This window comes from Apodemus sylvaticus, chromosome 5 (genome assembly GCF_947179515.1).
Source record: "Apodemus sylvaticus chromosome 5, mApoSyl1.1, whole genome shotgun sequence".
In the NCBI taxonomy this organism is placed as follows: Eukaryota; Metazoa; Chordata; class Mammalia; order Rodentia; family Muridae; genus Apodemus; species Apodemus sylvaticus.
The window spans coordinates 34,612,727-34,632,955 of NC_067476.1; the positions used below are offsets into that span (position 1 = coordinate 34,612,727).

The window sequence follows — 20,229 nt, forward strand, 5'->3', positions numbered from 1 at the left end:
TAATCACAGGGAATGACCATTGAAGTTTCAGTTGTGGTAACAGTGTAAGTGGGGAGGAAGGCTGGTGAAGGAGATCTACCTGGCTCACTAGATATGGTGATGAACATTGGGGGAGTCTGAGTTGTTCTTAAGAGTTAAGCATGAGACATGAGGATTACATTTTTAAAGAGTGTAGTATAGTGAGCAGGTAACATGATTCCCTGATTGGAGTGGCCTGTTGTATCCCAGGAAATGCCTGTTGGAATTGATATCTTTGATTAAAAATGAGTATGGAGGAACCCATGGCTCCAGCTACACATGTAGCAGAAGATGACCAATTCAGACATCAATGAGAGGAGCAGACATTGGTCCTGTGAAGGCTTGATTCCCCAGAATAGGGGTATGGAAGCCAGAAAATTGGGGAGTAAGAGGGATAAGGGGGAGGGGGATGAGATGGGGGGTCTGGAGGGGTAAAGTGGAAAGGGGATACCATTTGAAATGGAAATAAAGGAAATATATAATAAAAATGAGCAGGGAAAACAAATTTGGATGGGGATATCTGAGCAATCCACTGGAAAATGGGTGTTGGTGGTGGGAGGCTACAAGTCATTTGCTACAAAGCAGGGGATGAGACTAAAGTATTGAATTTGGAAGAGAGAGGCAGGAGATGAAGATCTTCAGTTAAGCTTCCTGTTTCCCTAGTCAGAGTTCAATTTATTTTTGTATAATAATATCAATGGTGAGCAGTATCTTAAAGGTACATTAACATCATCTCAAATCTAGCTTTATGGTTGTTTCAACCCTGTCATCTATATCTATATTTGCCTTCTATCTATCTATCTATCTATCTATCTATCTATCTATCTATCTATCTATCTATCTATCTGTCTGTCTGTCTATCCATCATCTATCCATCCATTTATAAATTATCTATATATCTGCATCTATATATCTAGATATATAGGTATATACACATTGAAACACAGTTTAGAATAGTAAAAAAGTTTATTATAATTATTTCTTGGAAGAAATGGTGAGAGTATTTGTGTGTATCTCAAATGTTTAGTTCTGTGAATGAATTGTCAAGTTGTGGTAGTTTTGTAGTTTTCAAATATGAAATACCCAGGTATCATAACACTTGAAATTATATTTCACCATTGTGAAACACCTTTTAAGCCATTTAAAATGCTTTGACAAAGAATTATCAATCTCTCTTGCTATTGTAAATATCTAATTATAAATGTGTATTGAAACATCAACTTTTAATTGGATTCATAGGTAATTTAAACCTGGCATATATTTTAAAGGCAGTTTGGTTTGCTTATTCTTCAAGTTCACCTGTCTCCGTTAAGTATGTGGCAATTTTGATAAAAATCTTCACGTGTCATTTCATTATGTTGTTTCACTATTAAATATTAGTAGCTGATTAGATCATATTTACTTTGTTCATATTTGAAACATTGCATTGTTTCCTTGTGTACCATGTACTTTGTAACAGATAGTTTAGAGTTTTGTATCATTAAACATTAATTCAGAATAGAATTTTATTTAGAATCTGAGCTTACACTTTTGATTATATGTATGTGTTTATACCTCTATTTTTCTTGTAGCTGTTATTTCAAGAAACCAAGAAGGTCCAGGAGAAATGGGAAAGGCTGTGCTCATTCCAAAAGATGACCAAGAGAAAATGAAAGAATTGTTTAAAATCAATCAGTTTAACCTCATGGCCAGTGACTTGATTGCCCTTAACCGAAGTCTGCCGGATGTGAGATTAGAAGGGTAAGTTTGCCTGTGCAGCGAAACCTTGTGTGTTATAAAATTATATGTTTCACAATTTCTCTTCTGACTATATGAATTTTATATCAAACTGGTTCTGTCAGCCTATGAAATGTAATAAATGACTCTATTTACGTATGCTAAGAAATGTGAATTATTTTCTTTTCAGATAATCCAAACACATACTAGAAAAGGAATTGAAGATTCTGAAAACCTATTAGGATTTTATCCATAGGGCCATCTTTGATTCTTTCTGAATACCAAACATGATATTTCATAAGTTATTTGCATATAAACCTCCTTAGAATACATCACAAACTTCATTTGGAAAGAGAACAAAATTAGCCAATTTATTGCATACTTATTTGACCCTAAATAGTTATTACTAATGAGCACATTTATAGTATTTTGCATTACTATATGGTAATACATTGGCCTAGTATTGTTGAGGCCCTGCATCTAATTCCCCATACCATGCAAAATATTTATCATGACTTTAGAAATGTATACTGTTATTTTAATTGGTTATTCAGTTATCAACAAGAGAAGTTATGTTCCCTTAGAATTAATAATTTGAAATAAATTACATTGAAAATTCTATCATGTATATGATTGACTGTAAGATGCTCTTATAGGTAACCATACTTTAAATATATGTAAAAAAAAATCAGAATATTTAGTGCTGGTTTTACTACCCCACAGTCTTTGTAAAACACTCTCAGCATTCACAAAGACATATTCAGAGATTTTAGAAAGTTGTCACGTTTCCAAGTACATGGCAGGTCACACGTCCTTGTAAATAGACAGTGGTTCTTTTTTATTTTATTTTATTGTTTTGCTACACAATCATAATCTTTATGTAATGACATTATTAGTGGAAGTAATGTTTTCACTAATTATAGACTGTTTTATTAATAGGGGATAATAGCGATATTTTATTTTCTATTTGTGTATTCTTTTCTCTTGTGAAAGTGCTGTGAATAAAACATAAGCCTTACTAAGATTGGAGGATTGGTGATTAGCACAAGATTATTTGGGGAATAAGTGAATGGCTCCTCATATCACACTATTTGGCCTGGAATGTGTCTTTTAACAAAATCAAACTTCAACGTGGTACCATTTCCTGTAATTCCATCAACAGGAGAACAAACTAGAAGGATTTCAGGTTTGACAAGAGAATAGATCAAATTAGACAGTTCCAGACATACTTGGACATAGGAGCATACTGTGTCCAGAGTACTCTGAAGAAGGAAGAAAGACACATGTAATCATATGTCATGCATGCCTTTGTTGCTCAGAAAGTTGATATTGAGTATTAAATGCAATAATCATAAATTTCAAATTTATATATTACATTTAATTATACATGCTTGCATTTGCTTATATGTATTTAGATGTTTTCATTTTAAAGACATATGTGAATCATTTTCAAAATAATTTTGTGCACTTTAAATATTATTTATTATTGTGTCACAGTACTACATGTATTTATTTGTATTATAAGGCATGGTGGGAAAATGTATAAATGTCATGATTCTAGATTTTGAAAAACTAGGCATTTGGTTACAATTTTTAAAATCATTACTTCTAACTGTCATAAAACGAACTGAATTTTGTAACAGATCTATAATTGTTAAGAGAGAAAGAGAGACATGTTTGTTGATTGAAAGAACAAGCAACAATACCAAACAAAACAGCAGCAAAACATGCATTTAACATGTTAGAGTAATGAATATTTGGTAATATCTAAATTGTGGAAAGTTGAACATGCATCAATGGAGAGTTTAATCTATCATAAAAGCACATAAAGTACTATATTTACATGGTTATGGTTATATGAAATCCCAAGAGTTAATAACATCCTATAAGATATTAGTGAAGTACATAAATTTCAGTTGTAATATTTTCTTATTTCACAATGTATGTCATCAGTAACAGAGATAAGATATCTTCAGAAGACCATAGACAAATCATTCTGTATAAAATTTCTCAGGGATGGTCACATGGATTCCTGAGTGATTCAATGTACCACTACTAGCGAATAATTAAACCTGAATCACAAGTCTAGGTTCCAAACTTGTTTTTAAAAATCAAGAAATAATTTTGTATTCATTTTATCTAGAAAATTTGTTTTAGATTTCATTAGCCAAATTTCAATTTTTATATAATTATACCATAATAAAGGCATAAGGATTAAGAAATGTTTCAGCTGTAAAATTCCTTTTTTGGTATGCTTAAAGCACTAAGGAGCATTTTTATTTCTTCAAAAGTGAAGAATGGAAGTAGAGAAGGCATGGATATAGAAATTGGATTTCCCATACTAATAACAAATTAATAGCCATAAAAATGATAAGTTATTACTTGTGTATGTGCAGAAAATTTATAAACATAAATATTTGGCTGAAAGTCTTTCAATTGTGTTTGTGATGAATTTAAGCTACTACTTAGAAATAAACCACCCAATAAATTTCTTCATATATCTATTTTATTACAATAAATTGTTTATAATGAGCTGTCAAAATTATCTAAAAATAATGCTAATAATGTTTACCTTGAATGCCAATCTAAAACATATTCACAGATGGACATTGTGGAGATGTCTCAGTAAAAAAAGTGCTTTACTTAAAGCAAAAGGGCTGAAATTCCATCTAAATAAGCCAGGAATGGCTCCAAGCATGTTCAATCCCAATATTGGGTGAAAAAAGATAGGCAGTTCCCAAAGGTAGAGAGAGGCCGTGCATTCATGGAAGTCAATAGACTCACCAGCCTAGGCCCAAGTTGCAGTGGGAGACCCTTTCTCAAAATGCAAAATGGGAAGATGCAAAGAAATGACATCTGAAATGGATATCTGTCTCCAGACAAATATGCTCACACATGTACACAGCTACATGCGCACACACACACATACACACACACACACACACACACATGCACACACACACACATACACACACATACACACACACACACATTCACTCACACTCAGAGAGAGAGAGAGAGAGAGAGAGAGAGAGAGAGAGAGAGAGAGAGAGAGAGAGAGAGAGAGAGAATCTTAAAATTCTGACCTAGGATGTTGAAAGTAGTTATAGTGACACAATTTGTGAATGTATATTGTCTATATTTCATAACCTTAGTAAATAAACACTTTTGAATCAAAAGAAAATAAATAGAGGTCATTTTGTTCATTTTAATCTACTTTTTCTGTTAAATCTTGGAGAAAATGAAAACCTGTTCAGTGATACTGAGTACATTGTTTTGATCACCAGTTCCCTGTTAAGTACAACACATGAAAGAAATGAGAATGAGTAGACACTAGAGAAGGAAAGTCTCTTTAATAAGCAGCTTGTTTGAGCAAGGTGCATATACCTTGAAGCTATGTTAGGCCATATATTTAATAATGCATAGAATGACCAAATGTTTTATGTATATTAAACAACTATTTCATTATTTTTACATAAGTGTTTGGCTTTTTCTTGCATAAGAATGAGACATTGGACTAAGTCAATTCAGAGTCCAATGTTACATGTGTCACTGGGTTCTCTGGAAGTAGAAGAATCAATCTGACTCTGAAGGTAATCAGTGTTCTGGGAACAGAGTTCCATTCTACAATGCACAAAATTTGCCAAGTGAACAGAGAGAAAATTGTTCTTTAAGCATGCAGCCAAATCATGCAGTTTTAAAACCTGACTCCATGCCTCACTTCTGCTACTTAGCAACTCATTATTCTTCTAAGGCACAGATTCCTTTCACTGCTTGGACCAACTTATCAGTCACTCAGCCAATCAGCAAAGCATGTTGTTTAACTGGTATAGTTAGCCTTCAGGAAAACTAAATATTAAGACTGGGTCTGTTGAGCAATGACAAAATTATTTGTGTAAAATCTAATTATGATATTTTATGAGCACACATAATTGGAAACACTGATGAATACAGTTCCCTTAAGTTCTTAATGATATACATATGTAAAATATTTTCTAGTCTCTATTATTCTTTGCAATTCTTTTATGGCCTCTGGCTATTGGATTGGATTGAAGAAAACCTTTAAGCTATCCACTTCTTTTTCTATACTTTGTAATTATTTTGGAGTAAGAAGTTAACAGTTATTACTGAGTGAATATTTTAAAAGCTGCAAGCAATTGAAATAAAATGGCAAACCTCTTTGCATTTCCTTGAATGCAGAAATTAACAGCACTCACAAGTACTGGCATTGAGCTATTTGAAGGTTGTAATGTAGCTGGCATTTAAATATAATTCATGGGAAAAAACAGGAAATAGGGAATTTATTTCAATTATTTATATCCTAGATCAAATGACTTCTTATATATGCACTCTTGCAAGGTGAAAAATAGAAAACAGTCTCTAGCAGTCTAGCATTAACTGGAAAAGACCCATTGCATACAGATTTTGAGTAAGTTGTTCTCAAAGGATAGAGTTTACTTACTACCTAAAATGAAAATAAGTCATAGTATATATTTTTGCGTGCTCAATTTCAGGAGTGCCTGTCTATTCATATAGATTGCCTTTCCCATCAATTAAAATATGATAAATGTGGCAGTAACTGCACAAAGGAAAAAAGAAAATGAGAATATTAATTGGATTTTTGATCTCTCTTCCACATCTTTTCTTTTTAATTTGAGAATTACTGTAACTCTCATATGCTGGTGGGTTTTTTTCTGTGACAATAGTAATGAGTTCTCTAATGCTTTGGCATATGTGCTCATGTGTGGAATTAATTTCATTACTCACTGTATAAGCTCACCCTTGCTTTCTCCTTGCTCACCTCTCTCCATGTATTACCTTGGTGATAGTAATTCTATTGCCCTATAAGCATTCTTTCAAATGAAGTAGAAGTATCAATCTACTTATGTATGTAGTGGGAACACATTTTAGTACCAATGTTGTCATGGAGCATGCTTTGTCATCATACTTACACTTAACTACTGTTCCACTGTCTCCCCTCATAAGCCAGTTTTGACTTGCTGGTAATGTTCTAATAACTATTATAAACCATATGAAACATAAAACCATCTCTTGTGTTCTTCAATCACAGTTAAATAGTTGTGAATTTAAAGAGAGGTTAGAATGCTATCTCCAAAGATTCAACACTATGACCAAGATAAGTTTTACCGGAGCATATGTGACATTAAAGTAGCTTAGGTAAAATTCATTGTTCCTCTTCATTCACCTAAACATAGTGCACACAATCCTTTTTTATTTTTATTTTTAATTTTAATTTTTTATTTTCTATATTCTTTGTTTACATTCCAAATGATTTTCCCTTTCCCAGATTCCCCCCCCCCCATAATATACTAAGCTCAACTCCAAGTGGATCCAGGACCTCCACATAAAACCAGACACACTGAAACTAATAGCAAAGAAACTGGGGAAGACCCTTGAGGACATGGGCACAGGGGAAAAGTTCCTGAACAGAACACCAATAGCTTATGCTCTAAGATCAAGAATTGACAGATGGGACCTCATAAAAACACAAAGTACATACATTTCAAATGTGATGGTATAGTATACCTCTCATTCAAGGAGGGAAAAAACCAATTTGAACAACAAAATAGATACAAATCCAAGATAAACTTTGTAAACTAAATATTACCGAATCCTTTTTTGTCTTACATTAAATTCCCTCATTAAAAATATCAGTTATAATCTCCCACGCCTATAACATCCCCTCCCTTTTCTTTGTTTTATAATTTCACAATTTATTGCTTATTGTTTGTTTGTTTGTTTGTTCATTTTGTTAGTTATTGTTTTGGATATCTTAATTCTTCTGTGGACCCACATGATTTTTAGGATATCAATCAATTTCTGTGAACGATGTTGTGCAGGCTTTTATTAAGATTTTGTTGAGTTTATAAATCCCTTTTTGTCAAATGGTTCAAGAGACTTCTCAAACTATGTAGGCTACTATCGTTTTTATGGTTGTATCTCAGAAATTGAAGGCAAGTCCCTGCTACCAATGATACTTCATACTTTCAATACAGGCCTGGAAAATCTTAGCTGGATTAGACCTAAAACCTCATTCCTGAGTATTAGCTTTTATGGTACCAGAAGGTTCTACACAAGCTGAAAATAAAGCCAAGCAACATCTGTGATGCCCATAACTCACAACAATCACTAGGATTCCTAAAAGTGCCACTGTGACTCTAAAACCTTGGTGTTATCCAACTGCTGTCTAATTGAATTTGTGTCCCACTCAACAATATGAAAATCATGCCTGATACTGTAAACCTAGCCAGCTACTACCCATGACTAGTGATGACACATTTCTTAGAGGAGAATATATTGATACCACTTTCCTAAACTAATAAAATCTATAACTTGCACTATAAATACTTACCGCTATAACTACAAACAAGTATAATTTTTAGCCTTCATCCAAGTTTTTGACCACAGACTGTGACAATTACAGAAATACAAAACTAGTTAAAATGCAAAGAACAATTGATCTTAGGGTGTCTAGTCACAGTTCATAAATCTAACTATATCTCCTAAAACATGAGGCTCAGAGAATAGGGAAATGGGGGCAAAAATATTTGATGAGCCAGAGGATAAAATCATCTACTACAATAATATGTGTTGTACTTATGCTGAAATATGAACAGTTTGGCTGCTCAAATAAGTCAAATAGTAATGATAACAATGACATGGTCATATAAATGTTTAAAAACAGACTCACGGTGCCCCCACATTTGAGGGGGGACTATAGGGACTATAGGGACTTGAGGGAGCACTATAGACAATGAAAGCAAAGATGTGGAGAATTATTCTTCATCAAGGTTAAGCTTTTGCCTTCAAAGTGCTGTATCAAAGATATGTACTTCCTTCCTGATTATAAACTATAACTTTTACAGCTTCATGTTTGAGGGAGTAGAGACATAGTGGTTTGTCTGTCTGGTTTTGTAAGCATAAATATGAATCATGAGAGAAACTCAAGTACAATCTATATTTACTGTGATGGAACAATAATTCTGCTCATAGGGACATGGAATAGATCAAATTACTTTAGAAACTATTTTCTTAGTGACTTTGGCATCTTTACTAGTGGTATGAAAATTACAGTCCTTCCAAGTTAAGAAAAGATATGTAAAATAGATCAGAAATCCAATTAATGTTCTCATTTTCTTTTTCTCTTTTACAAACCCAGTGTCACATTTATGAATATTATGTCAGAATAATTGTACAATATACCATTTTAAATTATTTTGAGGTTTTTGTTTCCACTTGGTCCTTAACTGGTTCACTGTAGTTAGAATTTGTATATTTTTTACTCATAGAAATATATAATTTAAAAGCTAAAGATGGTTTCATAAATACCATTTGTAGATTCCATTAATAGAATAAAACAGATAAATGTTTAGTTCTGATAAGATTTGAAAAATCTTGAAGAAATATTTGATTTCAGAAACTCTTTCTTCCTTTTTCTAGTCTGCTGTTGACAGATATTTTCTGTGCATATGACAATGTCTTTGGGGAAGTTTGGGTTGATCTAATGCCAACTTACGTTTCCATTCTGCTATAGAAGAATTATATTTCATAGTTAAATAATTTAAGTTGTGATACTAAGATGTAGTTTTATTGACCTGGGAGACATTGACATATGTCTTGAAATTCTCATTGTATATTATAATTAGTTTTCTCAGAAGCATAACATTTTTCCCTGCAGAAATCTGTAAACATCTGAGTGGTAATTGATATGTATATGAGAAAGTTTTTATTTAGGCTTTGAGTGTCACCTTTTACTATTTTATTATTGTTTTTCAAATTGGATGCAATATAGCACATTGAAAATAATTCAGATTTTATTTATATATTTTTATCTCCAACTTTAAAGCAGGAAAACATACATAGTGGTCATAATTTTATGATCAAATATAGTAATACAAATGTATGTATCATATGTTAATGCAGTGCATTGATAGAGTCTCACTTTTCTCTTGAAATAAGAACTTCTTTCTATTACCTGAGTTTGTTTGTGCTTTGCTTAGCATGATTCATGTGGATATATGTGAGACAACTTCACTATTATGGAATAAGAAGATCCTCACAGTATTATATGAGATGGTGTTCTATCTTCAAATAACTATAGCAAAGCTCCAGAGCAATATAGCACTTTAATCATTACTCTATATGAAATAACATGCCGTTTATACCAGAAACACATTAAAAAAATCTATATATAAACTTCTGATTTTAAAAATACACATTCAGTACTCTCTGCCACCTTATTTTATGAGAAATTTAAAATTCAGTTGCACATTGTCTTGTCTTCAATTAGGTTGTACACATTAAATAGAAAATATGGGAAAAATTCCCGGGCTCTTATTAAGAAAAAAAACATATACACATGAATTAACTTAGATGAACATGCCAAAAGTAGTTAGGAGTCAATATTTATTGAATTGTATCTTGGATGCATGAATACACATATAATGAATGTGTTCATTATTCAGCTTTATCATAGTCTCAGGTAATTTTCAATATGCACCTCTTGAAGTGTATGTTATGTTTTATTGTGCTTCTTTTATATATTATAAAATACATTCTCTGAGGATAAAAACCTGCTCTAAGGTCAGTTTTGAGTATGAACCTTCATCCACCATAGAATACCACGTAATGCAAACGAGGAAAAGTCAAAGTTGAGTTTTATATTACTAAAGGTTTCATTAAAAAATCAGTTATGGATTTTCTCTTGAACAATATGGGACATCTGCCATACAATACTCACATTCCTACCCCTTTCCTTCCTTGGAGTAAGAAATGAGATTAACAAAATAGAATGAATGTGTACACTGGGGATGACATTCACAGGGTGTAGGATTTGGGAACCAGTCACAGTGATGCTGCTGTAGAAACTGAATTTGAATTTGTCATTATAGCTCTATGTAGGCCTTAATTCTGTCACTATCACTCTATACTTTCTTTTCTAAACTTCTCTCCACTATGTATATTACCAGTTCATAATTTCATGTTGTCTCAACTTACACTGTCAATCCCCACTCCCAGTCTTCATTGATAAAAATGTAAGCCATTAAAATAAAACCAAAACACAACAACAAAAACCTCTAACTGATTTCACCACAGCATCTATCCATTACTTTAATTCACGTTGCTATTTTCTACCATCTACATTATTGGTACAGATACTTGTCCATGTTTTTAATCACAGCCCTCTGATGCTCTATATAACATCTCCTAAGCTGCCTAAACTGATCCTTCCACCACCACTGGGCTACTTTATGTAAAGTGTCAATTCTTTTTGTTTCTTCTTGTTATTCCAGTGTATGCTCATGGTATTTTTTTCTGGTTAAAGTATAAATCATTTGATATTATTCATGGGTCTGTCTATTTTTTTCTCTAAAACTGTTCATGAAATAGATGGCTAGACTCTTATTTTCCATGTTATTTAATTACACTTCTGTTGAGTTTTATTATCACAAGATCAGTTAAATTCTTTTGTCAAAGGTCACTAATGGTTCCTACATTCATGTGTAGGAATGATTGACAGCTATGTTGCTATATGTAATAGTCAATTACTATTCCTCATATTTCTTGACACACACTAATTTTCCTGTCAGTTGCTATCTGCAATTTGAAACAAAATTTTCTCTTTGATTTTAAGACATTACAATGCCCTAGTTTTCCCCTCAAATTCTCTGGCCACTCCTTTGTTATTTGCATGTGGGTGAATTATCATTTGAAGATTTAATAGGTGCATATAATGTATTTTATCAAGTCCATTCTTCAGTTTCTATCCACCAACTTCTTTCCTGTTCCTTACTACTTTCTCCTACCAGATCAGGTGCTCTTATATAAAACCTAGCAAGCCCACTCAGTGATGCTACCTTATGTGTTGAGTGAAGTCACTTTTAGAATAGGGATAGCATATTCTACATATACTACAATAGTGGCTACTTCCATGGAGAAAACACTCTCCCTACTCCAGTTGGCATCAATCGCAACTCCTCAGCTAGGTGAAGACTTCCAGCACCAATTTACCATCCATGCTGGTGTTGTGGTTAGTGTGATTTTAGGTAGGTATTATGCCTACAGTCATAACTGCTGTGAGCTCATGTGTAGAGAGGTCCTTTTATATCCAAACTACACATTTTCTTATGACCTTCATACATCTTCTGCAATGATACCTCAGCATTTGAGTGAGAGGCATATGATTTTGATGCCTCATATAGTGTTGAGCACTCCATATTCTTATATTCTCTACATGTTGACTTAGTCTGAGTCTCCTTATTAATCACCATGTAAAACAAAATATACCTCTTTTGATGAGATGCAATGAACTATGGATTCAAAGTTAAGTATGCAGGTGACAGTTAAATATGTGAATAAGAATAATAGATTCTTCCCTATGGCCTTTAATCGCATAAAGCATGCATTCCATCTCATTAAGTAGAGTACCTGTTTTTGTTTTTGTTTTTGTTTTTTATAACCCCAAATCCTATACTTAGGAAAGATCTAAGGAAAAAAAGATGTTATACTGTTCAGCATTTTGAAAGTGTTTAATCTCCTAATACATGAGAATCTCTGCCTTTAAAATGTGTTGTGAGTTCAATGAAAACTTCTACTCTATCTCTACAATTTGTATTTTAGCATTCTTTTTATCTTCATTTTAATACATAATATACAAAGTATGACATATCTAAATGTGGGCATCAATTAGTTCTTATAAAACCACCTTTTCCTCTCATAAAAGTGCTCAACCTAGTGAAGCATTATGTGTTCCTTTAGTTGTTCAACACAAATGATGGTGTCTAACTTCAATACTTTACATCACATAGCCAGTATCTCACTTATCCTCTAATTTCACCATTTAGTATTCGTAACCTTTTAACTAGTTACCAGAATTTATTACCTGAATCACTATAGACTACTATTTTTTTGTATTTGTTTTCCTTTGCTGTGCTTTTCTTTTTTTTTCATTTGCCAGCTTCATACCTGAACAATTTAATAGAAGTATCCCTTTAAATATATATGGTTCTAAATCCTATTACAAGTTTGCTTCCATTTCTGTTCTAGACACATGCACACAGTGGGGCACATCAAGAACATTTCTATTTCAAGGCTTTGTACATTCAATTCTGATTGCATTTGACATGTATTTCTTAGTGTTAACATAACATCCTGTTATGATTACTTAGTATTCGTGGTCATCTCCAAAGTTTTATCTTACCCATTGCATAAGATTATAACTTGACATAGTCTATCTCTTTATGCTGCTAACCTAAGAACTTTAGATACTTCCCAACTCTGTTTTACTCTTAAAGCTTTATTTAAGGTTATAATTTCAAGGTGATTTATTCAAAAGATGTTGATCTTTTGAAATTCCTGCTGCCACATAGGTAAGTGATGATCTTCAGTACTTATTTGAAGAGTAAAATGTACCTTTATTAAAATAGGATATACAACAGCATACCCAATAGCTCCCTTCCACCTGAGTCTTTCTCCCACAGATTCTAGGAATGGCTAAGCATGACAGTCACTGTGTCAGCCTGTCTTTTCAACAGCTTCTTGGAAGTTTGGATATTTGCCACAAGCTAACCTCAGGTTTGAGATATGATAGTTTTAGGAAAATATCTTTCCTTATTCATACTTATTCATGTTTCTTTTTATGTAGTATAGAACCCACAAAAGTCATGTTAGAATTTGGTTCTGATCCAAAGTTCAATAGTTTCTTATACCTTTCATTGACTGAAAGAATAGAGAATTGCGAAGTATTTATGAAATGAATAGGAAATTAAGAACCATGATATCTATCATACAATCTAAGTAAGTTTAAATACTGGCAAGTTTACTTGTTTCAATGAGTATCCACACTGTGTCTAAAGACTATACATTCTGATTTAGGATTCAAACTCAGAGGGTATTTCTAAATGTAATAATTCTAAATATATTTATTAAATATAGCTAGAAGGAAGAATGAGCATAAAAGAAAAGTAAATTTGAATTCTACAAGTGACTCACGAAGGGAAGTACAGAATTTCCATGCACATTGGAGAGTATGGGACAGAGCAGAACAATAAGAATCATCAGAGGAGTATGGAAAGGATATGATACAAATTTCAAATGGTTAAATCCATTGTTTAGGGAATAGTAAATGGAATGCCATGGGTATTAAGAAAAACTTGCAAATCCCATGCATGGATCCAAACATTGTAAGTCCTTTGCATATCTACTATGTTTATCTATGAAAAAATGAAATAAAAAATACTTCAAAAGTATTTTTAGTGTTGACTAACATAGAGGACTAGGTTGTAGATAAACATAAGTGGTTGACAAACATGAAAGAAAAATTTTTTTCTGGAAATTTTTTATTACCTCATATGAGAAGCTAGTAAATAACAACAAAAATATGTGGGATAAAATACCACCAGAAAGCTTTACTATTATGATAAAGACATTAGTAGTAGGTCATATATGTTAGCATATATAGAGAGAAATATCTGCTTATTCGCCTCTTGTTTTATGTAGATTTTGAAATTATAACAAGTTTTAAAACCATACTCAGTGTTTTCCATTAAAAAAATGTCATTTGAGGGGCAATTCAGCTGTAAGAATTTTAACAGCATCAAACAATTTCAACTCTGTGCTTAATAGACTGTTTCACAAAACAGAAGTCTGGAAAAGGAGAAGCTGAGGGTATGGTGTCCATGAGATGCACATGATTCATATATTACCATAATAGGTAAAAATCTGTTTTCCATAATATAGACCATAGACACAGACTCTATCAAACAAAATATATTAATTTGTTTAACATATATATATATATATATACATATATATATATATATTTGTCATTTATAAGGTATGTTGTTAGAGACAGAGTCCATTAATATCATGCTCCCATATATACTGTGATTAAAATAACAGTTCAAACAGATTATATTTTATATTTCTGTGTATTTATAGGAAGCTTGTATACAGTAACTAATATATCGATGTGTGTTTCCTAAACACTATTTGCTTTCACCACTCTGAATGTCAGGTATTTTATCTTGTCCTGATTATGCCTATAGATGAGTATATATACTTAGCTTGATTTTTCAAACATATTTATAAAACAACAGAATGCCACCTCTGTGTATATTCTCTGAATATTTTAGTTTTTATGTATTCATCTCACTGAATTGTCCATCCATGTTCTGATGTCTTTGTTATTATCTTGGCAGTTGGACATGCCACCCATACTGTCCAGGAGAACTGTGTGACCCTGCATGTTTACAGTGCAGTTATAATCCACATAATAATAACTAAATGGGAGTCATAAGCACAGATATTAAATTTATGTAAGTATCCTGCAGAATAAAGAAATACTCTGAAAATTGAAAGACATGCTCAAGTTAAGTACAGACACATAGAAATGGCAGTTTTAAGTATTCATTTTAGAATAGCATTGAACAAGAATTGAGAATGATATTTTTAAAAATGTTCTCCTTTATAAACCAACTAGAATCCTTAATGTATAGCACTGATATTCCATAGCTAATGGTATTTTATTTATAATAGTGTTGAACTTATTTTATGTTATTCATGAGTTATTCTATTTCTAAGTATAACTTTATTCAATTGTGAATAATTTCTGATGAAATTTTCTGTGCCACATGACTGGCAATTTATAAAAGACTTTTGTGTCATTATTAAATTATAAAGGCTCGGATATTTTTAAAACCTTCTTGTAGCTCATTTTCCCATATCTACCCTCTCAGAGCTCCCAGAGACTAAGCCACCAACCAATGAGCATACTTGTGCTGGTCCTTCCCCACCCCCACTTGCCCACCCCACTGCCACTCTGACCAGCATGTCTGTAGCAGAGGACTGACTTGTCTGGCTACAGTGGGAGGCGATTTGCATAATCCTGTGGAGACTTGGTATTCCAGTAAAATAGTCTGCTAGGAGTGAGGTGGGGATAGAAGGGTGGGGGAGCACCCTCTCAGACACAGTGTCAGAATTAGCTGAAGAATTCTGAAAGGGAGACCTGGAAAAGGGGCAATATTTAGAATGTAAATAAATAAAATAATTTGATTTTTAAACAGGAAAGAAAAGAAAAAAAAGAATGTAAAAAACTTTAAACCAAAAAATAGTGTCATAATTATTAAGGTAAAATACCAACAAATCCAGAAATGGATAATATTTTAACAATAGAAAATAGCATATAAATACTATAGAAGGATAATCTCTCTCTTTCTTTATATATATATATATATATATATATATATATATATATATATATATATATATATATATAGTATTATATTTATAGGTTATATGAAATAATTTGGAAGTTAGAATGATATCCTATATATTAATAATATTTATATATCATCTCTTTAACTTGAACATGTCATATTATAAACAAAGATAAAAATACATGTGAGGAGAAAAATATATATTCACTGAAGCACATGATAACTTACATTGATATACAAAAAATCTATCTAGGTATCTGTATATCTACTTCCCTACCTATCATCTGTCTATTTTTTTTTTTATTCTGGAGATGAAATTTAAATTACTAAACAGAAATACTGTTAGTTTTATAAAAATTTTGTGCAATTTATGTATGCAATAGTTGATGTTTTATTTTATTTTTTAGTTAAAATTGGAGATTTTCACACAATATATTCTGACCACAGTCTTTCCTCCCTCATTTCCTACTTAATCCTACCAAAATCTCTATACATTTAGCTACTTCTGAGAAAAATTTAAACTTTTATTGCTATATCAAATAATCTATCCGGGGCTGAAGACATGAATCATAGGGGAAAATGTTTACAGCTCATCCATTAGAATTTTGATCAAATTCTCCTTTAGCCAGGTCATGAATGCATATTGTTCCCCCTTGCCAGCACACCATGTATACACACACACACACACACACACACACACACACACACTGATAAAAGATAGTATATATTTATAAAGAATATTTATGTCACCCCTAGTGTCTTTGATTTATAGCTCATTGGCTCAGAGCATGAAAAGCACATGAACATGTATGTAGAACTCAGTCTTTGTCTGCTTGGAATGCTTCTTTGCCTGCCTATGACAAACGGAAAGATAATACAACAATCACAATAATAAATTTGACCTAAGAGGATAGATTTTTTTGTTAGATTTTCCTACACATACATTATGATATTTACTATGTAGCTCAAAATGGGCATATTTAAAGGCTTTCTGATATCATGGTGAACAAAAAACTAATACTATAAATGGAGGGAAGACCTCAGTTAATGGTCTTTTTAAATCCAGCATTTCACCAGTATCCATAATAACTTGTATCCTAAATAAAGTAACATGTATCTTGAAAGTCTAGTAAAATATTATTGACTACCTGTATATACTTACATAATTTAAATAGACAGGTCTGAGGTTCTTCTGCCAGACTGTACAATGTGTGACAAATCATTTATAAATAAAAGAAGAGTATTAATTGTACCACAAAAAGGTCAAAGATACATTTCATGTGTCCATGGATATGATTAAAGAAAAATAAATATACTTCATTAGTATTGAAATACTAATGTGTCCATATCCATGGATATGATTAAAGAAAAATAAACATACTTCACTATTTCTAAATTAGACCCAAGATAAATCATGAGTATAGTCAGAAAACAAGAGGATAATACCTATTTCTTATCATTGAAATATAAAAAAATATATTGTGATTGTAAGTATATGTTGTTTATTAATCCCACCATTCTAAAAATCATAATCATTATCAAAAATGGTTAAGAGAAAAGTAATGGCACAGAACACAGTAATCTATTAGAAGCCAGCTTTAAAATATTTCATGAATCTACATCTTCTTATCTTGCTGCAATTGAAGTTTAAATTTAAAAACTTTATTTTAAATATGAATGCATGGGATAAGTGGATTTCCCGAAAATCCCATGTCATCTTAAAGTTAAGATTCCTGGACCATTCAGTAAAAACATCATTCATGTTATAAATGCTATGAAGAATCCATCTGGCTTAATTATTCCTTCCCCCTGGCTTTCTGGCCACGCTATCAGCATCTTATAACCAATGAGTCCACCAGCCCAGCAGAGGACTATGTCTTCTGACACAGAGCAAATGTCTCCTGATATGTTCTACGAGCCAGGTTATATGATCTCTGTACACTGATTTTACCACAGATTTTAGTAGGGTAAAGATGGAATGAGCTATTACATCATCACTTGTAACACAAAATGCTCCAAAAAACTTAAAGAGGCCACTCCTAATGCTGATTTACAGTCTTTTTCTCTTTTTTTATTCAATATATTCTTTATTTACATTTCAAATGATCTCCCCTTTCCTGGATCCCCCCTCCTTCCTGAAATTCCCATAAGCCCTCTTCCCTCCTCCTGTTCCCCCATCAACCCCTTCCCACTTCCCTGTTCTGGTATTCCCTTACACTGCTGCACTGAACATTTCCAGAACCAGGCCACTCTTTCCTTCTTCCTGGGCATCATTTGATATGTGGACTGTGTCTTGGGTATTCCAGGCTTCTAGTCTAATATCTGCTTATCAGTGAGTGCATACCATGAGTGTTCTTTTGCAACTAGGTTACCTCACTTAGGATACTGATCTCCAGCTACATCCATTTGTCTAAGAATTTCATTAATTCATTGTTTCTAATGGCTGAATAGTAATCCATTTTGTGTGTGTGTGGGTATATATATATATCACATTTTTTGTATCCATTCCTCCATTGAGAGACATCTGGGTTATTTCCAGCTTCTGGCTATTATAAATAGGGCTTCTATGAACACAGTTGAGCATGTATCCTCTTTACATGCTGAGGAGTACTCTGGGTATATGCCCAGGAGTGGTATAGCAGGGTCCTCCGGAAGTGTCATGCCCAGTATTCTGAGGAACCGCCTGAAAAGCAATATACCGATTCAACTCAATCCCCATCAAAATCCCAACTCAGTTCTTCATAGAGGTAGAAAAAGCAATTCTCAAATTCATCTAGAATAACAAAACACCCAGGATAAGCTAAAACTATACTCAATAGTAAAAGAACTTCTGTGGGAATCAGTATCCCAGACCTCAAGCAATACTACAGAGCAATAGTGTTAAAAACTGCATGGTATTGGTACAGTGACAGGCAGGTAGATCAATGGAATAGTATTGAAGACCCAGAAATGAACTCACACACTTATGGTCACTTGATCTTCGACAAAGGAGCTGAAACTATCCAGAGGAAAAAAGATAGCCTTTTCAACAAATGGTGCTGGCTCAACTGGAGGTCAGCATGCAGAAGAATGAGAATTAATCCATTCTTATTTCCTTGTACTATGTTTAACTCCAAGTGGATCAAGGCCATATAAAGGCCAGACACACTGAAACTAATAGAAAAGAAACTGGGGAAGACCTTTGAGGACTTGGTCACAGGGGAAAAGTTCCTGAACAAAACACCAATAGCTTATGCTCTAAGATAAAGAATTGACAAATGGGACCTCATAAAATTACAAAGTTTTTGTAAGGCAAAGGCCACTGTGAAAAGGACAAAACTGCAACCAACAAATTGAGAAAAGATCTTCACCAACCCTACATCTGACAGAGGGCTAATAACCAATACATACAAAGAACTCAAGAAGTTAGACCACAGAGAACCTTGACAATACCAAATACCAAAATTAAATCAGGACCAACTAGACCATCTAAACAGTCCCATAATGCCTAAAGAAATAGAAGGAGTCATAGAAAGTCTTCCAACCAAAAAAAGCACAGGACCAGATGGTTTCAGTGCAGAATTCTACCAGACCTTCAAAGAAGAGTTAACACCAATACTCTTCAAACTATTCCACAAAATAGAAACAGAAGGAACACAACCCAATTCCTTCTACGAAGCCACAATTACGCTGATACCAAAGCCACACAAAGATCCAACAAAGAAAGAGAACTTCAGACCAATTTCCCTTATGAACATCGATGCAAAAATACTCAATAAAATTCTTGCCAACCGAATCCAAGAACACATCAAAACGATCATCCACCATGATCAAGTAGGCTTTATCCCGGGAATGCAGGGTTGGTTCAATATACGGAAATCCATCAATACAATCCACTACATAAACAAACTCAAAGAACAAAACCACATGGTCATTTCATTGGATGCTGAAAAAGCATTTGACAAAATTCAGCATCCTTTCATGCTTAAAGTCTTGGAGAGAACAGGAATTCAAGGCCCATACCTAAACATAGTAAGAGCAATATACAGCAAACCGGTAGCCAGCATCAAACTAAATGGAGAGAAACTTGAAGCAATCCCACTGAAATCAGGGACCAGACAAGGCTGCCCCCTTTCTCCTTATCTTTTCAATATTGTACTTGAGGTACTAGCTCGGGCAATTCGACAACATAAGGAGGTCAAAGGGATACAAATTGGAAAGGAAGAAGTCAAACTATCATTATTTGCAGACGACATGATCGTCTACCTAAGTGACCCAA

General features: G+C 33.0%; 1 protein-coding gene across 1 annotated transcript in view; it reads left to right on the plus strand.

The window, feature by feature from the left end:
• The window catches only part of Galnt13 (polypeptide N-acetylgalactosaminyltransferase 13), a 604,615-nt gene that overhangs the window by 190,915 nt on the left and 393,471 nt on the right, over window positions 1–20,229 (plus strand). The window contains exon 2 of the mRNA XM_052182494.1: window positions 1,590–1,758. Within this exon, the coding sequence (XP_052038454.1) occupies window positions 1,590–1,758 (169 nt within the window). The remainder of the gene's footprint in view (window positions 1–1,589; window positions 1,759–20,229) is intronic.